The 25304-nt window shown below is 39.7% G+C and overlaps 1 protein-coding gene across 1 annotated transcript; it reads right to left on the bottom strand.

The window, feature by feature from the left end:
* Nucleotides 1-15958: 15958 nt before the first annotated feature.
* LOC133066870 (transmembrane protein 225-like) lies at nt 15959-18561 on the bottom strand. Its single transcript, XM_061158266.1, has 4 exons — nt 18384-18561; nt 17615-17761; nt 17183-17317; nt 15959-16200 (listed from the first exon to the last, which is right to left on the bottom strand). Exons 1-4 carry the CDS (start codon nt 18559-18561, stop codon nt 15959-15961), a joined length of 702 nt encoding a protein of 233 aa, XP_061014249.1.
* Nucleotides 18562-25304: the final 6743 nt, after the last annotated feature.

Here is a 25304-nt window from a genome sequence, read left to right as displayed (position 1 = left end):
TCATTAGAACTGATTCAAATGAATTCTTTTTAATGGCTGAGTAATATTCCATGGTGTATATGTATCACAGCTTCTTTATCCATTCATCTGCTGATGGGCATCTAGGTTGCTTCCATGTCCTGGCTATTATAAACAGTGCTGCGATGAACATTGGGGTGCACGTGTCTCTTTCAGATCTGGTATCCTTGGTGTGTATGGCCAGAAGAGGGATTGCTGAGTCATATGGCAGTTTTATTTCCAGTTTTTTAAGAAATCTCCATACTGTTCTCCATAGTGGCTGTACTAGTTTGCATTCCCACCAACAGTGTAAGAGGGTTCCCTTTTCTCCACACCCTCTCCAGCATTTATTGCTTGTAGACTTTTGGATAGCAGCCATCCTGACTGGTGTGTACCTCATTTTGGTTTTGATTTGCATTTCTCTGATAATGAGTGATGTTGAGCATCTTTTCATGTGTTTGTTAGCCATCTGTATGTCTTCTTTGGAGAAATGTCTGTTTAGTTCTTTGGCCCATTTTTTGATTGGGTCATTTATTTTTCTGAAATTAAGCTGCAGGAGTTGCTTGTATATTTTTGAGGTTAATCCCTTGTCTGTTGCTTCGTTTGCTATTATTTTCTCCCATTCTGAAGGCTGTCTTTTCACCTTGCTTATAGTTTCCTTTGTTGTGCAAAAGCTTTTAAGTTTCATTAGGTCCCATTTGTTTATTTTTGCTCTTATTTCCAATATTTTTGGAGGTGGGTTATAGAGGATCCTGCTGTGATTTATGTCGGAGAGTGTTTTGCTTATGTTCTCCTCTAGTAGTTTTATAGTTTCTGGTCTTACATTTAGATCTTTAATCCATTTTGAGTTTATTTTTGTGTATGGTGTTAGAAAGTGTCCTAGTTTCATTCTTTTACAAGTGGTTGACCAATTTTCCCAGCACCATTTGTTAAAGAGATTGTCTTTTTCTCCATTGTATATTCTTGCCTCTTTTGTTGAAGAGAAGTTGTCCATAGATTCGTGGATTTATCTCTGGGCTTTCTATTTTGTTCCATTGATCTATATTTCTGTTTTTGTGCCAGTATCATACTGTCTTGATGACTGTGGCTTTGCAGTAGAGCCTGAAGTCAGGCAATTTGATTCCTCCAGTTCCATTCTTCTTTCTCAAGATTCCTTTGGCTATTCGAGGTTTTTTGTATTTCCATACAAATTGTGAAATTATTTGTTCTAGTTCTGTGAAGAATACTGTTGGTAGCTTGATAAGGATTGCATTGAATCTATAGATTCCTTTGGGTAGTATAGCCATTTTGACAATATTGATTCTTCCAATCCATGAACATGGTATATTTCTCCATCTGTTTGTGTCTTCTTTGATTTCTTTCATGAGTGTTTTATAGCTTTCTATGTATAGGTCTTTTTTTTCCTTAGGTAGATATACTCCTAAGTATTTTATTCTTTTTGTTGCAATGGTGAATGGTATTGTTTCTTTAATTTCTCTTTCTGTTTTCTCATTGTTAGTGTATAGGAATGCAAGAGATGTCTCTGTGTTAATTTTATATCCTGCAACTTTATTATATTCATTGATTAGCTCTAGTAATTTTCTGGTAGAATCCTTAGGGTTTTCTATGTAGAGGATCATGTCATCTGCAAACAGCAAGAGTTTCACTTCCTATCTGGATTCCTCTTATTTCTTTTTCTGTTCTGATTGCTGTGGCCAAAACTTCCAAAACTATGTTGAATAGTAGTGGTGAGAGTGGGCACCCCTGTCCTGTTCCTGATTTTAGGGGAAATGCTTTCAATTTTTCACCATTGAGGGTGATGCTTGCTGTGGGTTTGCCATATATAGCTTTTATTATGTTGAGGTATGTTCCTTCTATTCCTGCTTTCTGGAGAGTTTTAATCATAAATGGATGTTGAATTTGTCAAAGGCTTTTTCTGCATCATTTGAGATAATCATGTGGTTTTATCTTTCAATTTGTTAATGTGGTGTATTACATTGATTGATTTGCAGATGTTAAAGAATCCTTGCATTCCTGGGATAAAGCCCACTTGGTCATGGTGTATGATTTTTTTTTTTTTTAAATATGTTGTTGGATTCTGTTTGCTAGAATTTTGTTAAGGATTTTTGCATCTATGTTCATCAGTGATATTGGCCTGTAGTTTTCTTTTTTTGTGGCATCCTTGTCTGGTTTTGGAATTAGGGTGATGGTGGCCTCATAGAATGAATTTGGAAGTTAACCTTCTTCTGCAATTTTCTGGAAGAGTTTGAGTAAGATAGGTGTTAGCTCTTCTCTAAATTTTTGGTAGAATTCAGCTGTGAAGCCACCTGGTCCTGGGCTTTTGTTTGCTGGAAGATTTTTGATGACAGTTTCAATTTCCTAGCTTGTGATGGGTCTTTTAAGATTTTCTATTTCTTTCTGGTTCATTTTTGGAAAGTTATATTTTTCTAAGAATTCATCCATTTCTTCCAAGTTGTCCATTTTATTGGCATAGAGCTGCTGGTAGTAGTCTCTTATGATCCTTTGTATTTCAGTGTTGTCTGTCGTGATCTCTCCATTTTCATTTCTAATTTTGTTAATTTGGTTCTTCTCCCTTTGTTTCTTAATGAGTCTTGCTAATGGTTTGTCAATTTTGTTTATTTTTTCAAAAACCCAGCTTTTAACTTTGTTGATTTTTGCTATGGTCTCTTTAGTTTCTTTTGCATTTATTTCTGCCCTGATTTTTAAGATTTCTTTCCTTCTGCTAACCCTGGTGTTCTTCATTTCTTCCTTCTCTAATTGCTTTAGGTGTAGAGTTAGGTTATTTATTTGACTTTTTTCTTGTTTATTGATGTAAGCCTGTAATGCTATGAACCTTCCCCTTAGCATTGCTTTTACAGTGTCCCATAGGTTTTGGGTTGTTGTGTTTTCATTTTCATTCGTTTCTATGCATATTTTCATTTCTTTTTTTATTTCTTCTATGATTATTCAGAAGCGTGTTATTTAACCTCCATATGTTTGAATTTTTAGCAATTTTTTTCCTGTAATTGAGATCCAATCTTATTGCACTGTGGTCAGAAAAGATGACTGGAATGATTTCAATTTTCTTTTTTTATTTCCCAAGGCTAGATTTATGGCCCAGGATGTGATCTATTCTGGAGAAGGTTCCGTGTGCACTTGAGAAAAAGGTGAAATTGATTGTTTTGGGTGAAATGTCCTATAGATATCAATTAGGCCTAGCTGGTTCATTGTGTCATTTAAAGTTTGCATTTCCTTGTTAATTTTCTGTTTAGTTGATCTATCCATAGTTGTGAGTGGGGTATTAAAGTCTCCCACTATTATTGTGTTACTGTTAATTTCCCCTTTCATACTCATTAGCATTTGCCTTACCTATGTTGGGTGCATATTTATTTATAATTGTTATATCTTCTTCTTGGATTGATCTTTTGATCATTATGTAGTGTCCTTCTTTGTCTCTTTTCATAGCCTTTAAAGTCTACTTTATCTGATATGAGTATTGCGACTCCTGCTTTCTTTTGGTCTCCATTTGCATGAAATATTTTTTTCCAGCCTTTCACTTTCAGCCTGTATGTGTCTCTTGTTTTGAGGTGGGTCTCTTGTAGACAGCATATATAGGGGTCTTGTTTTTGTATCCATTCAGCCAGTCTTTGTCTTTTGGTTGGGGAATTCAACCCACTTATATTGAAGGTAATTATTGATAAGAATGGTCCCACTTCCATTTATTTTGTTGTTTTGGGTTCATGTTTATACATCCTTTCTGTGTTTCCTGTCTAGAGAAGATCCTTTAGCATTTGTTGAAGAGCTGGTTTGGTGGTGCTGAATTCTCTCAGCTTTTGCTTATCTGTAAAGCTTTTAATTCTCCTTCATATCTGAATGAGATTCTTGCTGGGTACAGTAATATAGGTTGTAGGTTATTCTCTTTCATCACTTTAATTATGTCCTGTCATTCCCTTCTGGCCTGAAGGGTTTCTATTGATAGGTCAGCTGTTATCCTTATGGGAATCCCTTTGTATGTTATTTGTTGTTTCTCCCTTGCTGCTTTTAATATTTGTTCTTTGTGTTTGATCTTTGTTAATTTGATTAATATGTGTCTTGGGGTGTTTCCCCTTGGGTTTATCCTGTTTGGGACTCTCTGGATTTCTTGGACTTGGGTGGCTATTTCCTTCCCCATTTTAGGGAAGTTTTCAGCTATTATCTCCTCAAGTATTTTCTCATGGTCTTTCTTTTTGTCTTCTTCTTCTGGGACTCCTATGATTCGAATGTTGGGGCGTTTCACATTGTCCCAGAGGTCCCTGAGGTTGTCCTCATTTCTTTTGATCCTTTTTTCTTTTTTCCTCTCTGCTTCATTTATTTCCACCATTTTATCTTCTACCTCACTTATCCTATCTTCTGCCTCCGTTATTCTACTCTTGGTTCCCTCCAGAGTGTTTTTGATCTCATTTATTGCATTATTCATTTTTAATTGACTCTTTTTTATTTCTTCTAGGTCCTTATTAAACATTTCTTGCATCTTCTCAATCTTTGTCTCCAGGCTATTTATCTGTACCTCCATTTTGTTTTCAAGATTTTGGATCATTTTTATTATCGTTATTCTAAATTCTTTTTCAGGTAGATTCCCTATCGCCTCCTCTTTTGTTCACTTGGTGGGCATTTTTTATGTTCCTTTACCTGCTGGGTATTTCTCTGCCTTTTCATCTTGTTTAGATTGCTGTGTCTGGAATGGCCTTTCTGTATTCTGGTGGTCTGTGGTTCCTTTTTATTGTCGAGGTTTTACCCAGTGGGTGGGTTTGGACGATTGGCTTGTCAAGGTTTCCTGGTTAGGGAAGCTTGCGTCAGTGTTCTGGTGCATAGAACTGGATTTCTTCTCTCTGGAGTGCAATGGAGTGTCCAGTTATGAGTTTTGAGATGGGTCTATGTGTTAGGTGTGACTTTGGGCAGCCTGTATGTTGATGCTCAGGGCTATGTTCCTGCATTGCTGGAGAATTTGCGTGGTATGTCTTGCTCTGAAACTTACTGGCTCTTCGGTGGTGGTTGGTTTCAGTGTAGGTATGGAGGCTTTTGGATGATCTCTTATTACTTAATGTTCCCTGTGGTCAGGAGTTTTCTGGTGTTCTCAGGTTTTGGGCTTAAGTCTCCTGCCTCTGGATTTCAGTCTTAGTCTTCCAGTAGCCTCAAGACTTCTCCAACTATACAGTACTGATAATAAAACTTCTAGGTTAATGGTGAAAAGATTCTCCACAGTGAGGGACACCCAAAGAGGCTCACAGAGTTACATGAAGAAGAGGAGTGGGAGGAGGGAGATAGAGATGAGCAGGAGGAGAAAAAGGGGGGCACAAGAGGAGAGAGAGAGATCTACGCAGTACTCTGTTCCCTAAGTGTTTTCCATAGCCCAGATACCCACAGAGAATCACAGAATTGGATTGGGAAGAGAAGCGGGAGGGAGGAAATAGAGGTGATCTGAGGGAGAAAACGGAGTGTAAAAAGTGGGAGAGAGTAATCAACACACTCCTGAGTAAAAATGGGTACTGAATATTGGATTGTTAAATGTCCAAAATTGATATCAAATACTGAAAAACAAAGATTAAAAATCTAGAGTAGAGGTTAGACTCTTAAAAATACAATATTAAAAACAAAACCAAAAACACAAAAAAGTTTAAGAAGTATATATGAATTTCAGTTTAAAAATAGTGCCTTTTTTTTTTTTTGCAAGGTTATAGTGAAATGAAAATGAAAATTAAGGAGTAATAGAACAGTAATAGAGGACTTTAAGAGAAAATAAGAGAAAAAAATAAAAAAAGAAAAAAAAATTTAAATAAAAAATAGTAAAAATATATGAAAATGAAAGTGAAAGTTAAGGAGTAATAGAGGAGTAATAGGGAATTTTAAAAGAAAATAAAAGAGAAAAAATAAAGAAAAGAAAAGAAAAAAATTTTTTAATTAAAAAAGCAAAACAACAACAACAACAACAAAAGTAAAAATATATCTAGGAATTTCTCTGGAGCTGTTGCGGTCAGTGTGGGTTTGGTTCAGTTTCAGATAGCTCCTCAGTTCCAGCTTACACTTCTCAATATCTATAGGCCCCTTCCGGTGTAGTCGGTGTTACCTACAGGGATTTTAATCTGTTGCACCGGTCACTTTTGGAGCGGTTCCCTTTGTTTATTTGGCTTCTGTTTGCTGGTCTCTTCAGTGTCTACTTCCTGCCCTGACACAAGCGGGTGGAGGTGGTCTCTTGTTCAGGTTCGCTGGTTCAGTCTTACTGTGGGGAGGGAGGGGCGCTGCAGACAAATGTCACTGACCTGTGTGGGGAGCACTCTCAGTGTTCCGGCCACACTGCGTTTGCCCCCACTCATGGGTGTGTGCTTTCCCCGTCTACACTGCTCAGGCTCCAGGGTGCTCTATAAGGAACGGGCCCTGCAGGGAGTGCGGTTCCAGTTTTCCAGTCCTCCACAAAAGCGCGGACTCGGTTGGGCCTGCGTTTTGTGCCTTCCCCGGCCCGAGCGGCTCAGGCAGCTAGGAGCTTGATGGGCACACTCTCCCCGGGTGCGGTGCGCCTTATGCCCTCGGTGGTCCCAGCCTCAGTTTCCGCACACGCCTTGTGTCTGTTCTCGGGAGCTGGCCTCTAGCCACGACCCTCCCAGCGGATGTCGACCATCCAGAATCTCAGGAAGTCTTTGGTTAGAAACTGGGAGCCTGTTTGCAGTTTGGTAGGGGTGCCATCTCTGGGGTCGAGTTTGCCCCTTTCCCCTCCCCTCTGCCTCCTGCCTCTGGTCCACTGCTGGCTAGCTCTTCTCTGGAATTGCTCAATCCCTTTGTTTTGTGAATGGCCGGCAGTGTGTTCGGGCCGGTTAATTTTCTCTCTCTTTCTCTCTCTCTCTCACTGTCCTACAGTTTAAGTTGCCCTCCAATTGCCCTCAGGGCATTCAGGCCCCGTCCTTGCCCTAAGCAATGCCGCCCACTCCTCTCCATTCCGCCCCCACTTGCTGGTGGCGGATCCCAGGCGTCTGGGGTACTTTTCTGCTGGGAGTTGCTTTTAGGCATGTAATCTGTGGGTTTTATTTCTTTTTCCTCCCAGTTAGGTTGACCTCCAAGATTTGAAAACTTCCCCCAGACCCACCAGTGAGAGGGTTTCCTGGTGTTTGGAAACTTCCTCTATTATGACTCCCTTCCCGGGACGAATCTCCGTCCCTAGCTCTTTTGTCTCTCTTTTTATCTTTTATATTTTGTCCTACCTTCTTTCGAAGATGATGGGCAGCTTTTCTGGGCGCCTGATGTCTTCTGCTAGCAGTCAGAAGTTGTTTTGTGAAGTTTGCTCAGCGTTCAAATGTTCTTTCGATGAATTTGTAGGGGAGAAAGTGGTCTCCCCGTCCTATTCCTCTGCCATTTTAGTTCCTCTCCCCACTCCAGTATTCTTGCTTGGAGAATCCCCATGGACAGAAAAGCCTGAAGGGCTACAGTCCATGAGGTCACAAAGAGTTGGACATGTCTGAGTGACTCAGCATAGAGCACATAAGAAAATCACTATTCTTAGACTTCTATTTCAAGAAAATATGACTTTAGAATTCCTCAGTTCGGTTCAGTTCAGTTCAGTTCAGTCACTCAGTTGTATCTGACTACAATTCCTAGATATGTATTAACTAGTACTTGTGCTTATGAGATTGAAGCTAACATTTATTTTGAAATAAGTATAGATTCACATGGAGTTGCTAAAATAATGCATAGAGTCCCTTGAACTCCATCTAGCTTCCTATCACGATGACATCTTTCACAATTGCTGTGGAACAGTGAAACCAGGAAATTGACACTGGTTTAGTAATAGTAACAAGACTTCAGGACTGCAGACAGTGAGATTTTAGCAGCCTTATAAGCACTGAGTGTTTCCATTGTGTGTATGTACATGTGTGTAGGTCTATGCAATTTGATCCTTTGTATATATTAAGGTAGCAACACCATGACTGGATACAGAACTGTTTCAATAGGGAATCTACCTGAAAAAGAATTTAGAATAATGATAATAAAAATGATCCAAAATCTTGAAAACAAAATGGAGTTACAGATAAATAGCCTGGAAACAAAGATTGAAAAGATACAAGAAATGATTAATAAAGACATAGAAGAAATAAAAAAGAGTCAATTAAAAATGAATAATGCAATAAATGAGATCAAAAACACTTTGGAGGGAACCAAGAGTAGAATAACAGAGGCAGAAGATAGGATAAGTGAGGTAGAAGATAAAATGGTGGAAATAAATGAAGCAGAGAGGAAAAAAGAAAAAAGGATCAAAAGAAATGAGGACAACCTCAGGGACCTCTGGGACAATGTGAAACGCCCCAACATTCGAATCATAGGAGTTCCAGAAGAAGAAGACAAAAAGAAAGACCATGAGAAAATACTTGAGGAGATAATAGCTGAAAACTTCCCTAAAATGGGGAAGGAAATAGCCACCCAAGTCCAAGAAACCCAGAGAGTCCCAAACAGGATAAACCCAAGGCGAAACACTCCAAGACACATATTAATCAAATTAACAAAGATCAAACACAAAGAACAAATATTAAAAGCAGCAAGGGAGAAACAACAAATAACATACAAAGGGATTCCCATAAGGATAACAGCTGATCTATCAATAGAAACCCTCCAGGCCAGAAGGGAATGGCAGGACGTACTGAAAGTAATGAAAGAGAATAACCTACAACCTAGATTACTGTATCTAGCAAGGATCTCATTCAGATATGAAGGAGAATTCAAAAGCTTTACAGATAAGCAAAAGCTGAGAGAATTCAGCACCACCAAACCAGCTCTTCAACAAATGCTAAAGGATCTTCTCTAGACAGGAAATGCAGAAAGGTTGTATAAATGTGAACCCAAAACAACAAAGTAAATGGCAATGGGACCACACCTATCAATAATTACCCTAAATGTAAATGGGTTGAATGCCTCAACCAAAAGACAAAGACTGGCTGAATGAATACAAAAACAGGACCCCTATATATGCTGTCTACAAGAGACCCACCTCAAAACAAGAGACACATACAGACTAAAAGTGAAGGGCTGGAAAAAAATATTTCATGCAAATGGAGACCAAAGAAAGCAGGAGTCGCAATATTCATATCAGATAAAATAGACTTTCAAATAAAGGATGTGAAAAGAGACAAAGAAGGACACTACATAATGATCAAAGGATCAATCCAAGAAGAAGATATAACAATTATAAATATATATGCACCCAACATAGGAGCACCGTAATATGTATGGCAAACACTAACGAGTATGAAAGAGGAAATTAATAGTAACACAATAATAGTGGGAGACTTTAATACCCCACTCACAACTATGGATAGATCAACTAAACAGAAAATTAACAAGGAAACACAAACCTTAAATGACACAATGGACCAGCTAGACCTAATTGATATCTATAGGACATTTCACCCCGAAACAATCAATTTCACCTTTTTCTCAAGTGCACACGGAACCTTCTCCAGAATAGATCACATCCTGGGCCATAAATCTGGTCTTGGAAAATTCAAAAAAATTGAAATCATTCCAGTCATCTTTTCTGACCACAGTGCAGTAAGATTAGATCTCAATTACAGGGAAAAAATTGTTAAAACTTCAAACATATGGAGGCTAAATAACACGCTTCTGAATAACCAACAAATCATAGAAGAAATCAAAAAAGAAATCAAAATATGTATAGAAATGAATGAAAATGAAAACACAACAACCCAAAACCTATGGGACACTGTAAAAGCAGTGCTAAGGCATGGTTCATAGAATTACAGGCTTACATCAAAAACAAGAAAAAAGCCAAATAAATAACCTAACTCTACACCTAAAGCAATTAGAGAAGGAAGAAATGAAGAACCCCAGGGTTGGCAGAAGGAAAGAAAACTTAAAAATCAGGGCAGAAATAAATGCAAAAGAAACTAAAGAGACCATAGCAAAAATCAACAAAGCTAAAAGCTGGGTTTTTGAAAAAATAAACAAAATTGACAAACCATTAGCAAGACTCATTAAGAAACAAAGGGAGAAGAACCAAATTAACAAAATTAGAAATGAAAATGGAGAGATCACGACAGACAACACTGAAATACAAAGGATCATAAGAGACTACTACCAGCAGCTCTATGCCAATAAAATGGACAACTTGGATGACATGGACGAATTCTTAGAAAAGTATAACTTTCCAAAATTGAGCCAGGAAGAAATAGAAGATCTTAACAGACCCATCACAAGCAAGGAAATCGAAACTGTCATCAAAAATCTTCCAGCAAACAAAAGCCCAGGACCAGGTGGCTTCACAGCTGAATTCTACCAAAAATTTAGAGAAGAGCTAACACCTATCTTACTCAAACTCTTCCAGAAAATTGCAGATGAAGGTAAGCTTCCAAACTCATTCTATGAGGCCACCATCACCCTAATTCCCAAACCAGACAAAGATGCCACAAAAAAAGAAAACTACAGGCCAGTATCACTGATGAACATAGATGCAAAAATCCTTAACAAAATTCTAGCAAACAGAATCCAACAACATATTAAAAAAATCATACACCATGACCAAGTGGGCTTTATCCCAGGAATGCAAGGATTCGTTAATATCCACAAATCAATCAATGTAATACACCACATTAACAAATTGAAAGATAAAAACCATATGATTATCTCAATAGATGCAGAGAAAGGCTTTGACAAAATTCAACACTCATTTATGATTAAAACTCTCCAGAAAGCAGGAATAGAAGGAACATACCTCAACATAATAAAAGCTATATATGACAAACCCACAGCAAGCATCACCCTCAATGGTGAAAAATTGAAAGCATTTCCCCTAAAATCAGGAACAGGACAGGGATGCCCACTCTCACCACTACTATTCAACATAGTTTTGGAAGTTTTGGCCACAGCAATCAGAGCAGAAAAAGAAGTAGAAGGAATCCAGATAGGAAAAGAAGAAGTGAAACTCTTGCTATTTGCAGATGACATGATCCTCTACATAGGAAACCATAAAGACTCTTTCAGAGAATGACTAGAGCTAATCAATGAATATAGTAAAGTTGCAGGATATATAATTAACACACAGAAATCTCTTGCATTCCTATATACTAACAATGAAAAACAAAAAGAGAAATTAAGGAAACAATACCATTCACCATTGCAACAAAAAGAATAAAATACTTAGGAGTATATCTACCTAAAGAAACAAAAAACCTATACTTAGAAAACTATAAAACACTGATGAAAGAAATCAGAGAGGACACAAACAGATGGAGAAACATACCGTGTTCATGGCTTGGAAGAATCAATATTGTCAAAATGGCTAGTCTACCCAAAGCAATCTATAGATTCAATGCAATCCCTATCAAGCTACCAACGGTATTTTTCACAGAACTAGACCAGAGAATTTCACAATTTGTATGGAAATACAAAAAACCTCGAATAGCCAAAGGAATCTTGAGAAAGAAGAATGGAACTGGAGGAATCAACCTGTCTGACTTCAGACTCTACTACAAAGCCACAGTCATCAAGACAGTATGGTACTGGCACAAAGACAGAAATATAGATCAATGGAACAGAATAGAAAGCCCAGAGATAAATCCACCAACCTGTGGACACCTTGCCTTCGACAAAGGAGGCAAGGATATACAATGAAGAAAAGACAACCTCTTTAACAAGTGGTGCTGGGAAAACTGGTCAACCACTTGTAAAAGAATGAAACTAGAACACTTTCTAACACCATACACAAAAATAAACTCAAAATGGATTAAAGATCTAAATGTAAAACCAGAAACTATAAAACTCCTAGAGGAGAACATAGGCAAAACACTCTCCGACATAAATCACAGCAGGATCCTCTATAACCCACCTCCAAAAATATTGGAAATAAGAGCAAAAATAAACAAATGGGACCTAATGAAACTTAAAAGCTTTTGCACAACAAAGGAAACTATAAGCAAGGTGAAAAGACAGCCTTCAGAATGGGAGAAAATAATAGCAAACGAAGAAACAGACAAGGGATTAACCTCAAAAATATACAAGCAACTCCTGCAGCTTAATTCCAGAAAAATAAATGACCCAATCAAAAAATGGGCCAAAGAACTAAACAGACATTTCTCCAAAGAAGACATACAGATGGCTAACAAACACATGAAAAGATGCTCAACATCACTCATTATCAGAGAAATGCAAATCAAAACCACAATGAGGTACCATTACACACCAGTCAGGATGGTTGCTATCCAAAAGTCTACAAGCAATAAATACTGGAGAGGGTGTGGAGAAAAGGGAACCCTCTTACACTGTTTGTGGGAATGCAAACTAGTATAGCCACTATGGAGAACAGTATGGAGATTTCTTAAAAAACTGGAAATAAAACTGCCATATGACTCAGCAATCCCCCTTCTGGCCATACACACCAAGGATACCAGATCTGAGAGAGACACGTGCACCCCAATGCTCATCGCAGCACTATTTATAATAGCCAGGACATGGAAGCAACCTAGATGCCCATCAGCAGATGAATGGATAAGGAAGCTGTGGTACATATACACCATGGAACATTACTCAGCCATTAAAAAGAATTCATTTGAATCAGTTCTAATGAGATGGATGAAACTGGAGCCCATTATACAGAGTGAAGTAAGCCAGAAAGATAAAGACCAATACGGTATACTAACACATAGATATGGAATTTAGAAAGATGGTAATGATAACCCTATATGCAAAACAGAAAAAGAGACACAGATGTACAGAACAGAATTTTGGACTCTGTGGGAGAAGGCGAGGATGGGATGTTTCAAGAGAACAGCATTGAAACATGTATATTATCTATAGTGAAACAGATCACCAGCCCAGGTTGGATGCATGAGACAAGTGCTTGGGCCTGGTGCACTGGGAAGACCCAGAGGAATCGGGTAGAGAGGGAGGTGGGAGGGGGGATGGGGTTGGGGAATACATGTAAATCCATGGCTGATTCATGTCAATGTACGACAAAAACCACTACAATATTGTAAAGTAATTAGCCTCCAACTAATAAAAACAAATGAAGAAAAAAAAAATAAAATGAGTACCCTGCTCTCTCCACCCAACCCACTCTAATGAGAGAGACCCAGAATGCGAGAAGGAACCCCAGCTCACCCCTCTGTGCTTTTGTTTTCTCTTCCGTGTAAAGCCTGAGGTATTTTTAAAAATTTGTATCAAAAAACACTAACAGGCAATTCTGCAGGGATAAGATTCAGTGACCCTGAACCTCATGACAGCAGCCTCTCTGCTCCACTTCTACTCTGACAGTTTACCAGGCCCTCCCAATTAATAGTGATCATCTCAGCAGAGAGAGGGTACATCATTTCAGAGAGTCCATTGCTTCTATAGATGAGGTTTGGAAGACGAGTAACAGGACAGATAAAATTCAACACTCACCCTTCAGCACAGAGACTTCAATGTTGGGACTTGCTACCTCTGCTTCGTTATTCTCAAGGAAAAGCAAGTGGTTATGATGAACTTTAGAAACAAACAACCCAGAACAAAGATTCTTCTTCTTCTTCTTTGCTACTGTTTTTGTTGTGAGTGCATTTTGGACTGAGAGAATCAGAGCACAGACTTCGGTACACCAGGCTCTGAGGTGCCATGAGTTACAGGTCATGATTTCTGATGGTGGCTCTGCCAGAGTGTTCTCTCCAGCCTAGGGGGTGGAAATAACATCTGCTGGTGCCCAGGGAGCACCTGCTAATATGACCCAGAGGTTATTGAATTGGGAAATCCTAGAGACCTGATTAAAACTTAGAAGTCTTAGGTTTTCATTGTGTTTTCCCCAGACATCATGATTTGTAGCAAAGAGAAATTACCTACCCTGCATTTAAGCTGAGTTCACTATAACAATGATATTTTGGAAGTAACCCATTTTGCATACATTTTGGTTTGTTGCCAAATGGGGCACATCCTCAAATAGAAAAGCAGGTGACCTTTCCTGAATACATAGCACCTACCCCTCTATGAAATACTAACCACTTATTTGTTTATTTAGTTTGTTTTACCACAACACATGCTTATTCATATGCTTATTTGCATTTGAATCTAAGTTCCATAAGGGCAGAGATTTTGTCTATTTTGTTCAGTGTTATTTTTGTAGCAACTTAGAGTAACACCTGGCATATGCAGTAGGTATTGATTAAATATATGCTTAACAAACACTGAAGAAATGAGAGTCCCTTTCCCCCATGTTTCTTGGGACCAATTGTAGATATTACAATAGAATTGTTACCCCCCTGGCAAAAGCTTATATAGTTTAAATCAATGTTTTTCTTTGTAGACCTGAGTGTGGTGCAGGAAAAACATCATTAAGGTATGCCTGGAGGTTTCAGTAGACTGGCCCAACCCTTTTGTGGGTTTCTGATAGGTACTATTTCAGATACTGAGGAATTATTAGGAGACAATCCTATGCCTTCTAGGAGCTTATGGTTTAAGAGAAGTACACATATAAAAAGAAACATTTTAGCATTTGTTACAAATAAGACTCAACATAGAAGAAATGATGCTTTCCAGTTGTGGTGCTGTAGAGGACTCTTGAGAGTCCCTTGGATTGCAAGGAGATCAAACGAGTCAATTCTAAAGGAATTCAACCCTGACAATTCATTGGAAGAACAGAGGCTGAAGCTGAAGCTCAATACTTTGGCCACCTGATGTGAAGAACCAACTCATTGGAAAACACCGTGATGCTGGGAAAGATTGAAGGCAAAAGGATAAGGGGGAGGCAGAGGATGAGATAGTTAGATAGCATCACTGACTCAGTGGACACGAGTTCAAGCAAACTCTGGGAGATAGTGAAATACACGGATACTGATGTGCTGCAGTCTATGGGGTCGCAAAGAGTCGGGCACAACTTAGTAACTGAACAAACAGCAACACAGGTAGTTATCATATTGAAACCACTCTCTGATACAGCTGGTCTAGTCCTAAACACCCAAAACTCTAGCTCATGGGCAGAGGGAACTGTGTGTAAGAATATTCATAGCAGCACCATTTGTAACAAAATAAAGAAACGGGGTTGCCCTGGTGGCTCAGTGGTAAAGAATCTGCCTGCCGATGCAGGAGACATGGGTTCAATCCCTGGGTCAGGAAGATCCCCTAGAAAAGGGAATGCAACCTGGGAAATCCCATGGCCAGAGGAGACTGGTGGGCTACGGTCCCTGGGGTCACAAAAGAGTTGCATACAACTTAGTGAAAAAACAGCAACAATAAAAGAAAACAGCTAGCTTTTCATCAGCTGGAAAATGAGTATTTCACATTATATCCCTAAAGGGGAAAACTTAACAGTAGTGTGAATGAATGAAGTAAAACAAAATTTATCAATAAATCACAAAACCATAGAGTTGAGTGAAAAAAGTGAGTTGCTAAAAATAATCCATACACTATGACATTTAATGATCTTTGGACACTTAGATAGCTACTCTCTACAAATTTACAGATGCATAAAGTTGTAAGAAAAATGACATGAATGTAAAATTATCAACAATGCATCATTAAAGGTATTTTGCAGTGAAACAAATGAGGGAATTGAGATTAAAAAAAGAATTAGGGGAATATGAGTTATGCCTATAATGTAAAAGTTGGGTGATGTATATACAGGTGTTTATTATGTTCTTTGTATTTTTTCTGAAGGGTTGAAATATTTAACAATAAACTCAGTGAGACTAAAGGTAGGACACATTATTGTAAAACACCTTGATAGAGTTAACAATATAGCAAGTATCAGTTATATGATGATATTTATTATATTAATAGCATGTTATTAAATGGTGAGAACAAATAAAAGCTGGTCAGGGTAAAAAAAAAATTTTTTTTAAGGCTTCTGGATCTTCTTATAGACCCCAACCCAGTTTTAGTCTTTTATATAATGCCAAATCAGACCATACAGCTGGACCTTCACACACCACATATGCACAAGCTGTTGCCATTAAGATGATCATATACTGAAAAATAAATTGTCAAATCATAGAGCCCAGGTTACACGACGCGCTTGGGCATTCAGTCTTTCTGGAGAATCTTCTTTCATGTGGGCAGAGTGTACCCGGACAATACTACGAGGCATTGCAGTACCTGCTGGTAATGAGAGAACTTTGATAGAAACCCCATGTTGCTCCATAACTTGACTTTCTCTGGCAGATTTGCAGATGGTGATCAGGCTGCCGGAACCATTGATGGACTGCTTGTACTGTAAGAGAGAGAGGAATCCTGGAAAAAAGAGAAGCCAGGAGAGGGTGATGAAGGAACAATAGAAAAGTCACAGAAACACATCCCTCCCTATGATCCATGAGGCCCAGATCTAAAGCCTAATGTCTCCCTTTGAACTGGCCCAAGACATTCAGGAGGGGGATGCTTTAGCAGGAGAGTTTAGAAATGTGTGCAGAATAGCTTAAATACAGCCCCACTACAGTCCCCGGGGTCACAAAGAGTCAGACTTGACTGAGCACACATGCACAAGATTTGGGGCTTCCCTGATGGCTCACAGGTAAAGAATCTACCTGCAATGCAGGAGATGCAGGATACTTGGGTTCAATCCCTAGGTTGGGAAGATCCCCTGGAGGAGGAAATAGCAACCCACTCCAGTACTCTTGCCTGAAAATCTCATGGCCAGAGGAACCTGGCAGTCCATGGGGTCTTGGAAGAGCTGGACATGACTGAGTGCCTGAGCACACACAGGCAGTGCTCAACTCAACACAGTTGAGAATTCTTCCTGACAGAGGCCGTGCTTCTGAGTTAGGAAGTTTAATTCCAAGGGAAACTTTAAAGGCTTCTTAGAAGAGTCCCTGGTGTTTGTAGGTGGTCACTGGGCACCGGACACTGATTCTGTCTGCCCTCAGGCAGTCCTGGCCTGACACTCTGCCCCCAGGGCTACTGCCTCCACAAGAGTGAACATTCCCTATCAGTTACTCTCTTTAGCCTTGAAGTTAGCAGTTATCTCCACTCTGAATGGGGCAGGTATGAAAGAAAAGGTGGAAAGGAAGGGTTCCCTTGGAGGCAAGCGGATTGAACAACTCACTCAGCCCACATCCTTGCAGGAACCATCCTCAGAGTGAGTCTAACTCCCCCACTGGCCCTTTAAAATGCAAAGGTTGGTAACTTTCCCTCTATCTTCTTTCCCATCCTCTCACTCTCCTGCCTATCAGAGATGGATTGGTTCTTAGCTCCCATCAAGGGCCCTGAAGACACTCACCAGAGGCGAATAACAATAAAGCGTTTAAGTATGCAGTGAAATTGATCCAGCAGATCTTGTAACTCAAGTAGTACACGAATTTACCTTGATTTAGCAAGTGGTGATACAGGAGGAGTGCACTGAGGAGAAGGATGCCTGATGTCCGGACAAAAGGAGAAAGAAAAGTCTCTTCTGATGGACCCTGGCTCTCGTACTTAAGTCTTAACCTGAGATATGCTTGACTTCCAAATCCCTAGCACGCACAACTGAACCTTCTCCAAAGGCCAATGCCACTTGAATGGTGGATCCAATTTGGCAGCTATGTATCTAAGCCAAAGAACTGGGAGGGCTGAGTTAGTCAGAGACCACAGCCTGGACCTACAAACCAAGTATGCCTCCAATCCTATGTTAGGGAAGACAGGAAGTTACTTGTGACTGAAGACAGGAAGTTACCTGTGAGGAAAGCGAGGCAGGCAGTCATAATGAGAGTATATTTGGTTTGAGGAATCATATAGGTGAATTCAAAACCCAGGAGCAAGTTATGCATGAAGGAAAGGCTGACCACCACAATCAGAATGTTCCTGACCACTTCCAGGCCATCTGTTGAAAAGAAGAAGCTGTATTGAGAGGAGGACAGATATTTCTTCTAGGGTCATTTCTACCTGGGGCACACAAATCTCTAGGTAAACATGAATGAGGTGAAACATTTGATTAAATAATAAAGAGCAGAGATAGGGCAAGAAAGAGGCAGGGGTCTTAAGCTAAATGGGAGATGGAACCAAAAGAAATTATTCTCTGTCTTTGTATCTCTGTAAACTTCTTCCTCTTCTATTTTTTCAAAATGTATTTCTTGCTAAACACTTTTGTCTTCCTCTAGTGTAACAAGTTTTCTTTGCTGCCAGTCACCTTTCTTTTATATCCTCACATTCTAGATGTGCTAGATACCCTGTTGCTACTGTCAGGGCTTCTCAGAGATCCATCAGTTAAGTCTGTGAGCTTCTAAGCCTTTCTCCAAAACATGCTAATACTGAGCTTTTGGGGTAGGCCTTGACTGTATTGATTATGGAAGTGGGCACACTGCAACCACACTAGAGGATAATGGTGAGATGAATGGAAGTCGAGGAAAGATGAACCCTCATTCTCCACTTGATCTTAGCCAAAAGGCCGAGAAGCGATTGAACCCTCATTCTCTACCCATCTCTTTCCATAGTATAACTCTGACCTGCTGGCCACAGGGAAGTACAACATATCCACGGACTGTGGCTTATTATAGGGTCTTGGGGTCCCAACTTCAGTACAGTCCATTCCTCTATGGTGATTCCTACAGCCAAGAAGACTAAGATCCAGGAGGAGAAGAACAGGTTGGTGGCCTCCACCTTTCTGACAAGTGTGTACACCATTGAGATTGGAGATTTTAAGCAGAGACCATCACCAATATCTCACGTGCTTCTTCTCAGATATGATTAGTCACAAGAAAGAGGGCAAAAATCTAACTTTTAGTGGTTGCTGACACATTGGCAGTGGCAGAAGCTGAAGTAACTTATGAAACAGAAACAATAAATCCCACTGTTCCCCACTCCTCCACTTGGGGTAGTCTGTTGTCACGGCTGCCAACTGCCGTGGAATCATCTTGGTCTGACCCTTGACCCTGAGACCTACTGCTGTGGAAGCACCTAGGGCCTAGAGGCCTTGAAAGAGGATCCAGATACAGAAGGAGGTATGATGTCACACACAGAGGACACTATCAGATATAGGAGCAACTAGAGGATCTGAAAGAAGTTAGACAAGTATGATGGAAGACATTAGGATTATATGTTCCAGGATTGATGAACATTAGATAGGGATCAATGAAATGCACAAGGTATTTGGATCATTATGTGAGATGTCAGCTAGCCAACATCACAAAAAAGAATGCCCACTCATAATTTGGGGTGTTTTGAAGATAGGTGAGGGATTAGTGAGACACAGGTCAGAGAAGAAATGATATATGTAGTTAGGGAAAACAGGAGTCAAGATAAATCACCATAGATGGTGATTGCAGCCATAAAATTAAAAGACGCTCACTCTTTGGAAGGAAAGTTATGACCAACCTAGATAGCATATTAAAAAGCAGAGACATTACTTTGCCAACAAAGGTCTATCTAGTCAAAGCTATGTTTTTTCCAGTGGTTGTGTATGGATGTGAAAGGTGGACTGTGAAGAAAGCTGAGCGCAGAAAAATTGATGCTTTTGAACTATGGTGTTGAAGAAGACTTTTGAGAGTCCCTTGGACTGCAAGGAGATCCAACCAGTCCATCCTAAAGGAGATCAGTCCTGGGTGTTCACTGGAAGGACTGATGCTGAGGCTGAAACTCCAATACTTTGGCCACCTCATGCGAATAGTTGACTCATTGGAAAAGACCCTGATGCTGGGAGGGATTGGCAGCAGTAGGAGAAGGGGCCGACAGAAGATGAGATGGTTGATGGTTGGATGGCATCACTGACTTGATGGACATGAGTTTGAGTAAACTCCAGGAGCTGGTGATGGACAGGGAAGCCTGGTGTGCTGCGATTCATGGAGTCGCAAAGAGTCGGACACGACTAAGCTACTGAACTGAACTGAACTGAAACCATGGGAGCAAGCACAAGCCTGCTTACGAGAAAGAATTTAGTAGGTACAGGTTTTGGTTAAGTTTAAGGTGCCTCGAGGGCATAGGATAGAATTAGTCTTGAAACTTAATTGTAAGTTAAGGCTTATCAACCTAGGAATGGCAGTTGAAACATAGGTGTGCATATCACCATCAGAGGATATCACACAGAAGGTGACAAGAGGCAGTGAAGGAAATTCTGATTAACATCATCATTTATGAGAAAGAGCAAGGAATGAGAGGTCAGAGCAAGGCTGCGTGTGTGTGAGGGCGTGCTAAGTCACTTCAGTCATGTCCGACTCTTTGCGACCCCATGGACTGTAGCCCGCCAGGCTCCTATGTCCATGGGATTCTCCAGGCAAGAACACTGGAGTGGGTTGCCATGCCTTACTCCAGAGGATCTTCCCCACCCTGGGTCGAACTCCTGTCTCTTATGTCTCATGCATTGGCAAGCGGGTTCTTTACCACTACCGCCAGCTACAAGAATACAAATGCTGCTGAATAATTAAAGAAGCTTGAGTTTTGAGGAGACATTAGATTCCTAATGCAGAGAAATCTAATTCGGGGGAAGCTGAACATATGCCACTTGATTTGATTATTATAATGTCACTGGTGGTTTTGGGCATGACATTCTCTGCAGAACAATGGGAGAAGTGAAAGTAGAAAGGAGATTGTTAGGTTTTATGGGTTTTTTTTTTGTTGTTGTTCTTTTGTTTTTTAATAAGCAACTAGATTAAAGATAGAACAATAAATGGAAAAAGAAAATCAGAATTTTAGTTTCAAAAGGGAAGTGTGCGATTTTGAAAAAGTAGAGACTGATAGGATAGTTCCCATGTACCCTTTACCCTGCTTCAGTGCTCATCCCTGACTTATTCTGAAACAAACCCAGAGAATTTCATCCTTAAATATTTGTTGGTGTCACTAAAAGATGAGGACTAATTATTCCCCGTAGATTTACTTATTCTCCCTCTTTGTTTTCTTAATCTGGTTTATTAGAAGGCCATCAGTTTGTTGATATTTTCAAGATCCCTTTACATATTTATCCATATGAAAATATTATTTTAATTAGATTTTATTACTTTAAGTTTTTACCTCATTATTTCTCTTTCCAATTAGTTTTTTATCTCTCGAATTTCTAAAAACAGTTAAAACTTCTTTAATATGCCAGGATTTAAGGTGACCCATGTTTATCTGTGCACAGAGTTTGCTATATCTCACATACTTTTTCCTACTTAAACAAGTTTAAAAATAATATTTTAAAGAGCAGTTATGTTTTTCCAGCAAAATTGAGCAGAAGAAAACAACTGAGCAGAAGATGCAGAGATGTTTTTATGTACTCCCTGTATATCCCACACAGGGACAACCTTCTCTGTTCTCAACATTCCCACCAAAGTGGTACATTTGTTACATTTATAAACCTACAATTAAGTATTATTATCGTCCAAAGTCCATGGTTTATGTTAGGGTTCACTCTTGGCTTATGTCTCATATATTTTCACATTAGACAGATCTTAATGTTAATGTTGACTTCACCATTGAAATCTATTTGGGACTGTGTTCACACATACAAATGTTTTCCACTGGAATGTAAAGATACATTGTAACGTATCTTTACATTCCAGTGAAACTATAATATTGTAGCATTCATGATTGCAAGATTCACTAGTAAATAATTGAACATAGTCCCATCTGGGACAATTAAAGCTTTTCCTGGGACTTACCTGGTGGTACAGTGTATAAGAATCCACTAGTCAATGCAGGGGATATGGGTTTGATCCCTGATCTGGGAAGATCCCACATGCTGAGGAGCAACTAAGCCTGTGAGCCACAACTACTGAGGCTGCCCTCGAGAGCCTGTGAGCTGCAAGTACTGAGCCAGTGCAGCACAACCACTGAAGCCCGTGCACCCGGAGCCCTTGCTCTGAAGCAAGAGAAGCCATTTCAATGAGAAGCTCGTCCACTGCAATGAAGAGTAGCCCCCACTAGCCGCAACTAGAGGAAGCCCGCGTGCAGCAACAAAGACCCAGAACAGCCGTAAATAAAGTAAATGAATTATTTTTAAAAAGAAAGAAAGGAACCAGCTCCTCTCACACACCTGAGGGCAGGAATGAACGCAGGTTCTCAGCGGGACAAGAAGGTCAGTGCCCAGACAACCTGGGCCTCCCTTCTCTGCCCATCTCTGCGTCCCTCGCCCCCATCTCCCTGGAGCCCAGCTCCCCTCCCACTTCTCCTCAAAAAGCAGAATCTTTTACTAAACACTAGGAACTCTGGAGACCAAAAAGAAAAATGGAATAATTATTCATCTAAAGCAGTGTCTGTGTCACTTATGAGCTTGATTAGGTGCTTCTGTGATCCCATTTCAAGACGAGAGTACCCACTAAGACTTTATCCGCTGGGTTGGGGTGTCATGGACAAGTGTGGAACTGTGTTGTTTCTGGGTCTCTTTCCTGGATATTTGTTTTCCTTTATTTCAAAATGAAAGTATGATAGCTACCTTCCTCTGCTCTACTTGGAATACCCTTCCGCTTGGGAGTGAGAGACCATAGGCTAATACTCCTCACTATCTGAGACATGGATGGTCTGATTCCTGCCCGTGGGATATGTATTCTAGGCAACACTTTATCATGATCCCAGGAGCTGAAACAGCTCCTCCTGACATCTTGAAGAGAAAGTCACAGAGGGTCAACCCGAACCCTGGGGCTCAATACATGGGCAGAAGATCCCCTTCTGCTTGTTGGAAGTTAGTGGAGGTGATGACTACAGTGTTTACGGGTGGGGAGTGTCTATACAGCACCTCTGTGGTCTATGTCTGTACTTGCACTCAGATACTTTTCACATCACTTGGCTTCCCCATCCCCTTTTTCATCAGATGTCTTTCTGAGGTGTGGACTTTGACCTTCAGGACAGACTCATGTGCAGAACTGGATGGTGGCATTTCGCTACATTCTAGTCCAGGATTTTTTTGATTATGTACTTTTCTGGAATGCTACTGAAATAAAAAATTTCATTTTCCCACCCCATATTTGCATAATCAGACAACTGGGGTTAGAGAGAGCCACTTTAGCTCTATCTCCCCTCTGACAGATAAAACCTGAGGACAGTGTGAAGCTCTCACTGAGAATGGACTCTGAACCATTTCCTTTTGCATTTTCACAGGGATCTAAAAACCCACATTTGATTTTGGTAGAAATCTCTACAAGATGTTGCTTCACATTACCATTTGTTGGATAAACATCAGCAAAGCATAACAGTCATGCAGACCAAGTGTAAGAACACGCCTTCACTCCACTGACCACGGCTCCCCTTAGCCTGAAGGCTAAAGCAGCCGTGTCTGGTGGAGCAGCAGCAAGCCCAGCGTGCCCACGGGGGCTGCCAGGCGCTGTGGGTGGGGGTGGAGCGGGGACTCTCCCTGGTGGCTTGTACTTAGGACAGTGAGAGCAGGGTTTGAAGGGAGTAGTGGTTCTTTCCAAACCTGAATGCCCCGACAGAAAGCTTCAGAAGGTCATAGCTTAAAAAGAGCTAAAAAATTAAAAAACAAGATGAAAAGACAAAGCTACCACTCTAGTGTCCAGGCTTTTCACTAGCTCACATGACTTTAAACATTCTCCTTTCCTCTGCCTTGAGACAGCACCTAAATCATGGCTTTTGGATAAAGGATAAGAGGAAGAAGAGAGATGGCAGCCAAATCATTCTCTGTGTTTACACTTAATGCTTGTCTCTCTGTGTAACTTCTTGGTCTCTAAGATTTATTCCATTCCAGAAGCTTTCCCCAAGGAAGCAAAGGAGAGTGACAGGTATGAGTCAATAAAATCTTCTATATTGATATCCCCAAAGCAGCCGAGTTAATTTTCACATGTTATTTCACGTAATCCTAATAATCCAAATTGTATATTATTTTCTGTTTAAGGATTAAAGAAAAATATCTCCTAGAAGTATATGTACCCTTTAGTATTTTTTGGGATGACTACACCATGCCAGTGGTGGAAAATAAATTATGTAATCTGTATGAGAATAAGATCAATGATTTGCTGTGCACCACGGAGAAGGATTTGATAAATTTTAAATTATCATTTTATGTCAGAAAACTTGTTGACAATTATGTATCGGGACTCAGCTCACTTTAATTCAACAGACATAAGTTAGCACAGAGAGCAAGTCACCTTGATTATCTCCTTCCACATTGAGAGGGATACCTGGCATAACTGTGAAGACATTGCTTTAGCTCATTTAACTTTGACTTATCCTCAACAAAAAGCATATGAGATAGTTCGAATATTTGCCCTTGCCTTTGAATTACATTTATTGATTTTTGCAATTTTATAGCAAAAATTGCAATTTTGTAGCAAATTGCAAATAAATTTTAGTTCCAAACAAACTACTTGTGTGATGAGACAGTCACACACACACACACAAACACACACTCACACTCACACACACAGAATCATAATAGTCTGACTTGAGATTTATTTAACTAAACATTATTCATGATATGTGTGATTCATGGGCTGGTAGAAGGCATATATAGGTATTGGGTATACTTGAAGTTTTGTGTTTAAAATACCTAACTCCAATTTTTTAAATAATAAATAAAATAAAAAATAAAATATTGGCTCCAGTAGACCTTATGCAATAATTTTGCTAGAACATATATAAGGAGAACAGATGCATATCTGCAATACTTTATTTTCAGGATAAGTGAGAATCCTGTGTCAAATATCAACTCTTCTAATACCATAAATCATATCTTTGAGGACTCATTTCCTTTCATTGAGAGATGACCTCTTAGCAAAATTCAAGTATACAAAATAGTATTATGAACTAGATTCACATGCTGTACATTAGATTCCAGGAATTTATAACTGAAAGCTTTAAAAAATAGTCACCATATAAAGTGGTGATGTGTTAGCTTGTTGTGATAATCATCTCACAATATATCAAATCATCAGTTGTACACTTTAAGTGTGTGTGTGTGTGTGTATGTGTGTGTGTGTGTGTGTGTGTGTGCTCAATTGCCCAGTCATGTCCAACTCTCTGAGATCCCATAGACCATAGCCCAACAGGCTCCTCTGTCCATGGAATTCTCCAGGCAAGAATACTGAAGTGGGTTGCCATTTCCTTCTCCAGGTGATCTTCCTAACTTGTAGACTGAACTCTCGACTCTTGCACTTCTTGCATTGGCAAGTGGATACTTTCAAACTATGACCACCTGGGAAGCTTACACTTTAAGTATACACAATATTTATTTGTCAGTTATATCTCAAAAATCTGCGGGGAGGGGGGGGGAGGGGCGGGGACCGAATCTTACTTTGTGATTTTTCTTCCAGGAAATGAAAATCTTCTTGTATAAATTAGCATATCTTCCCTCTTTTTCAGACCACGAGTCTGTAAATTGGAGAAAAACAAAGTATTCTGATTGAATTAAGTATCTGGTGGTGATTAGCTTATCTTACATCTGAATAGCCCTTTGTGTCCTTCAGCCTAAGTGAATTCTCCCTACTTCTGAAGACAGTTTAAAA

Source organism: Dama dama, chromosome 2 (genome assembly GCF_033118175.1).
Source record: "Dama dama isolate Ldn47 chromosome 2, ASM3311817v1, whole genome shotgun sequence".
NCBI classification, from domain to species: domain Eukaryota; kingdom Metazoa; phylum Chordata; class Mammalia; order Artiodactyla; family Cervidae; genus Dama; species Dama dama.
This window is presented reverse-complemented; position numbering and strand designations above follow the sequence as displayed.

Coding starts and splice junctions, on each gene's coding strand:
- LOC133066870 (XM_061158266.1), bottom strand. CDS start 18,561: ATGGTGTACACACTTGTCAGAAAGGTGGAGGCCACCAACCTGTTCTTC. Junction 17,762..18,383: donor TACTTCCCTGTGGCCAGCAG/GTCAGAGTTATA, acceptor TCTTTTCAACAG/ATGGCCTGGAAGTGGTCAGG. Junction 16,201..17,182: donor TTTATTGTTATTCGCCTCTG/GTGAGTGTCTTC, acceptor TCTTTTTTCCAG/GATTCCTCTCTCTCTTACAG.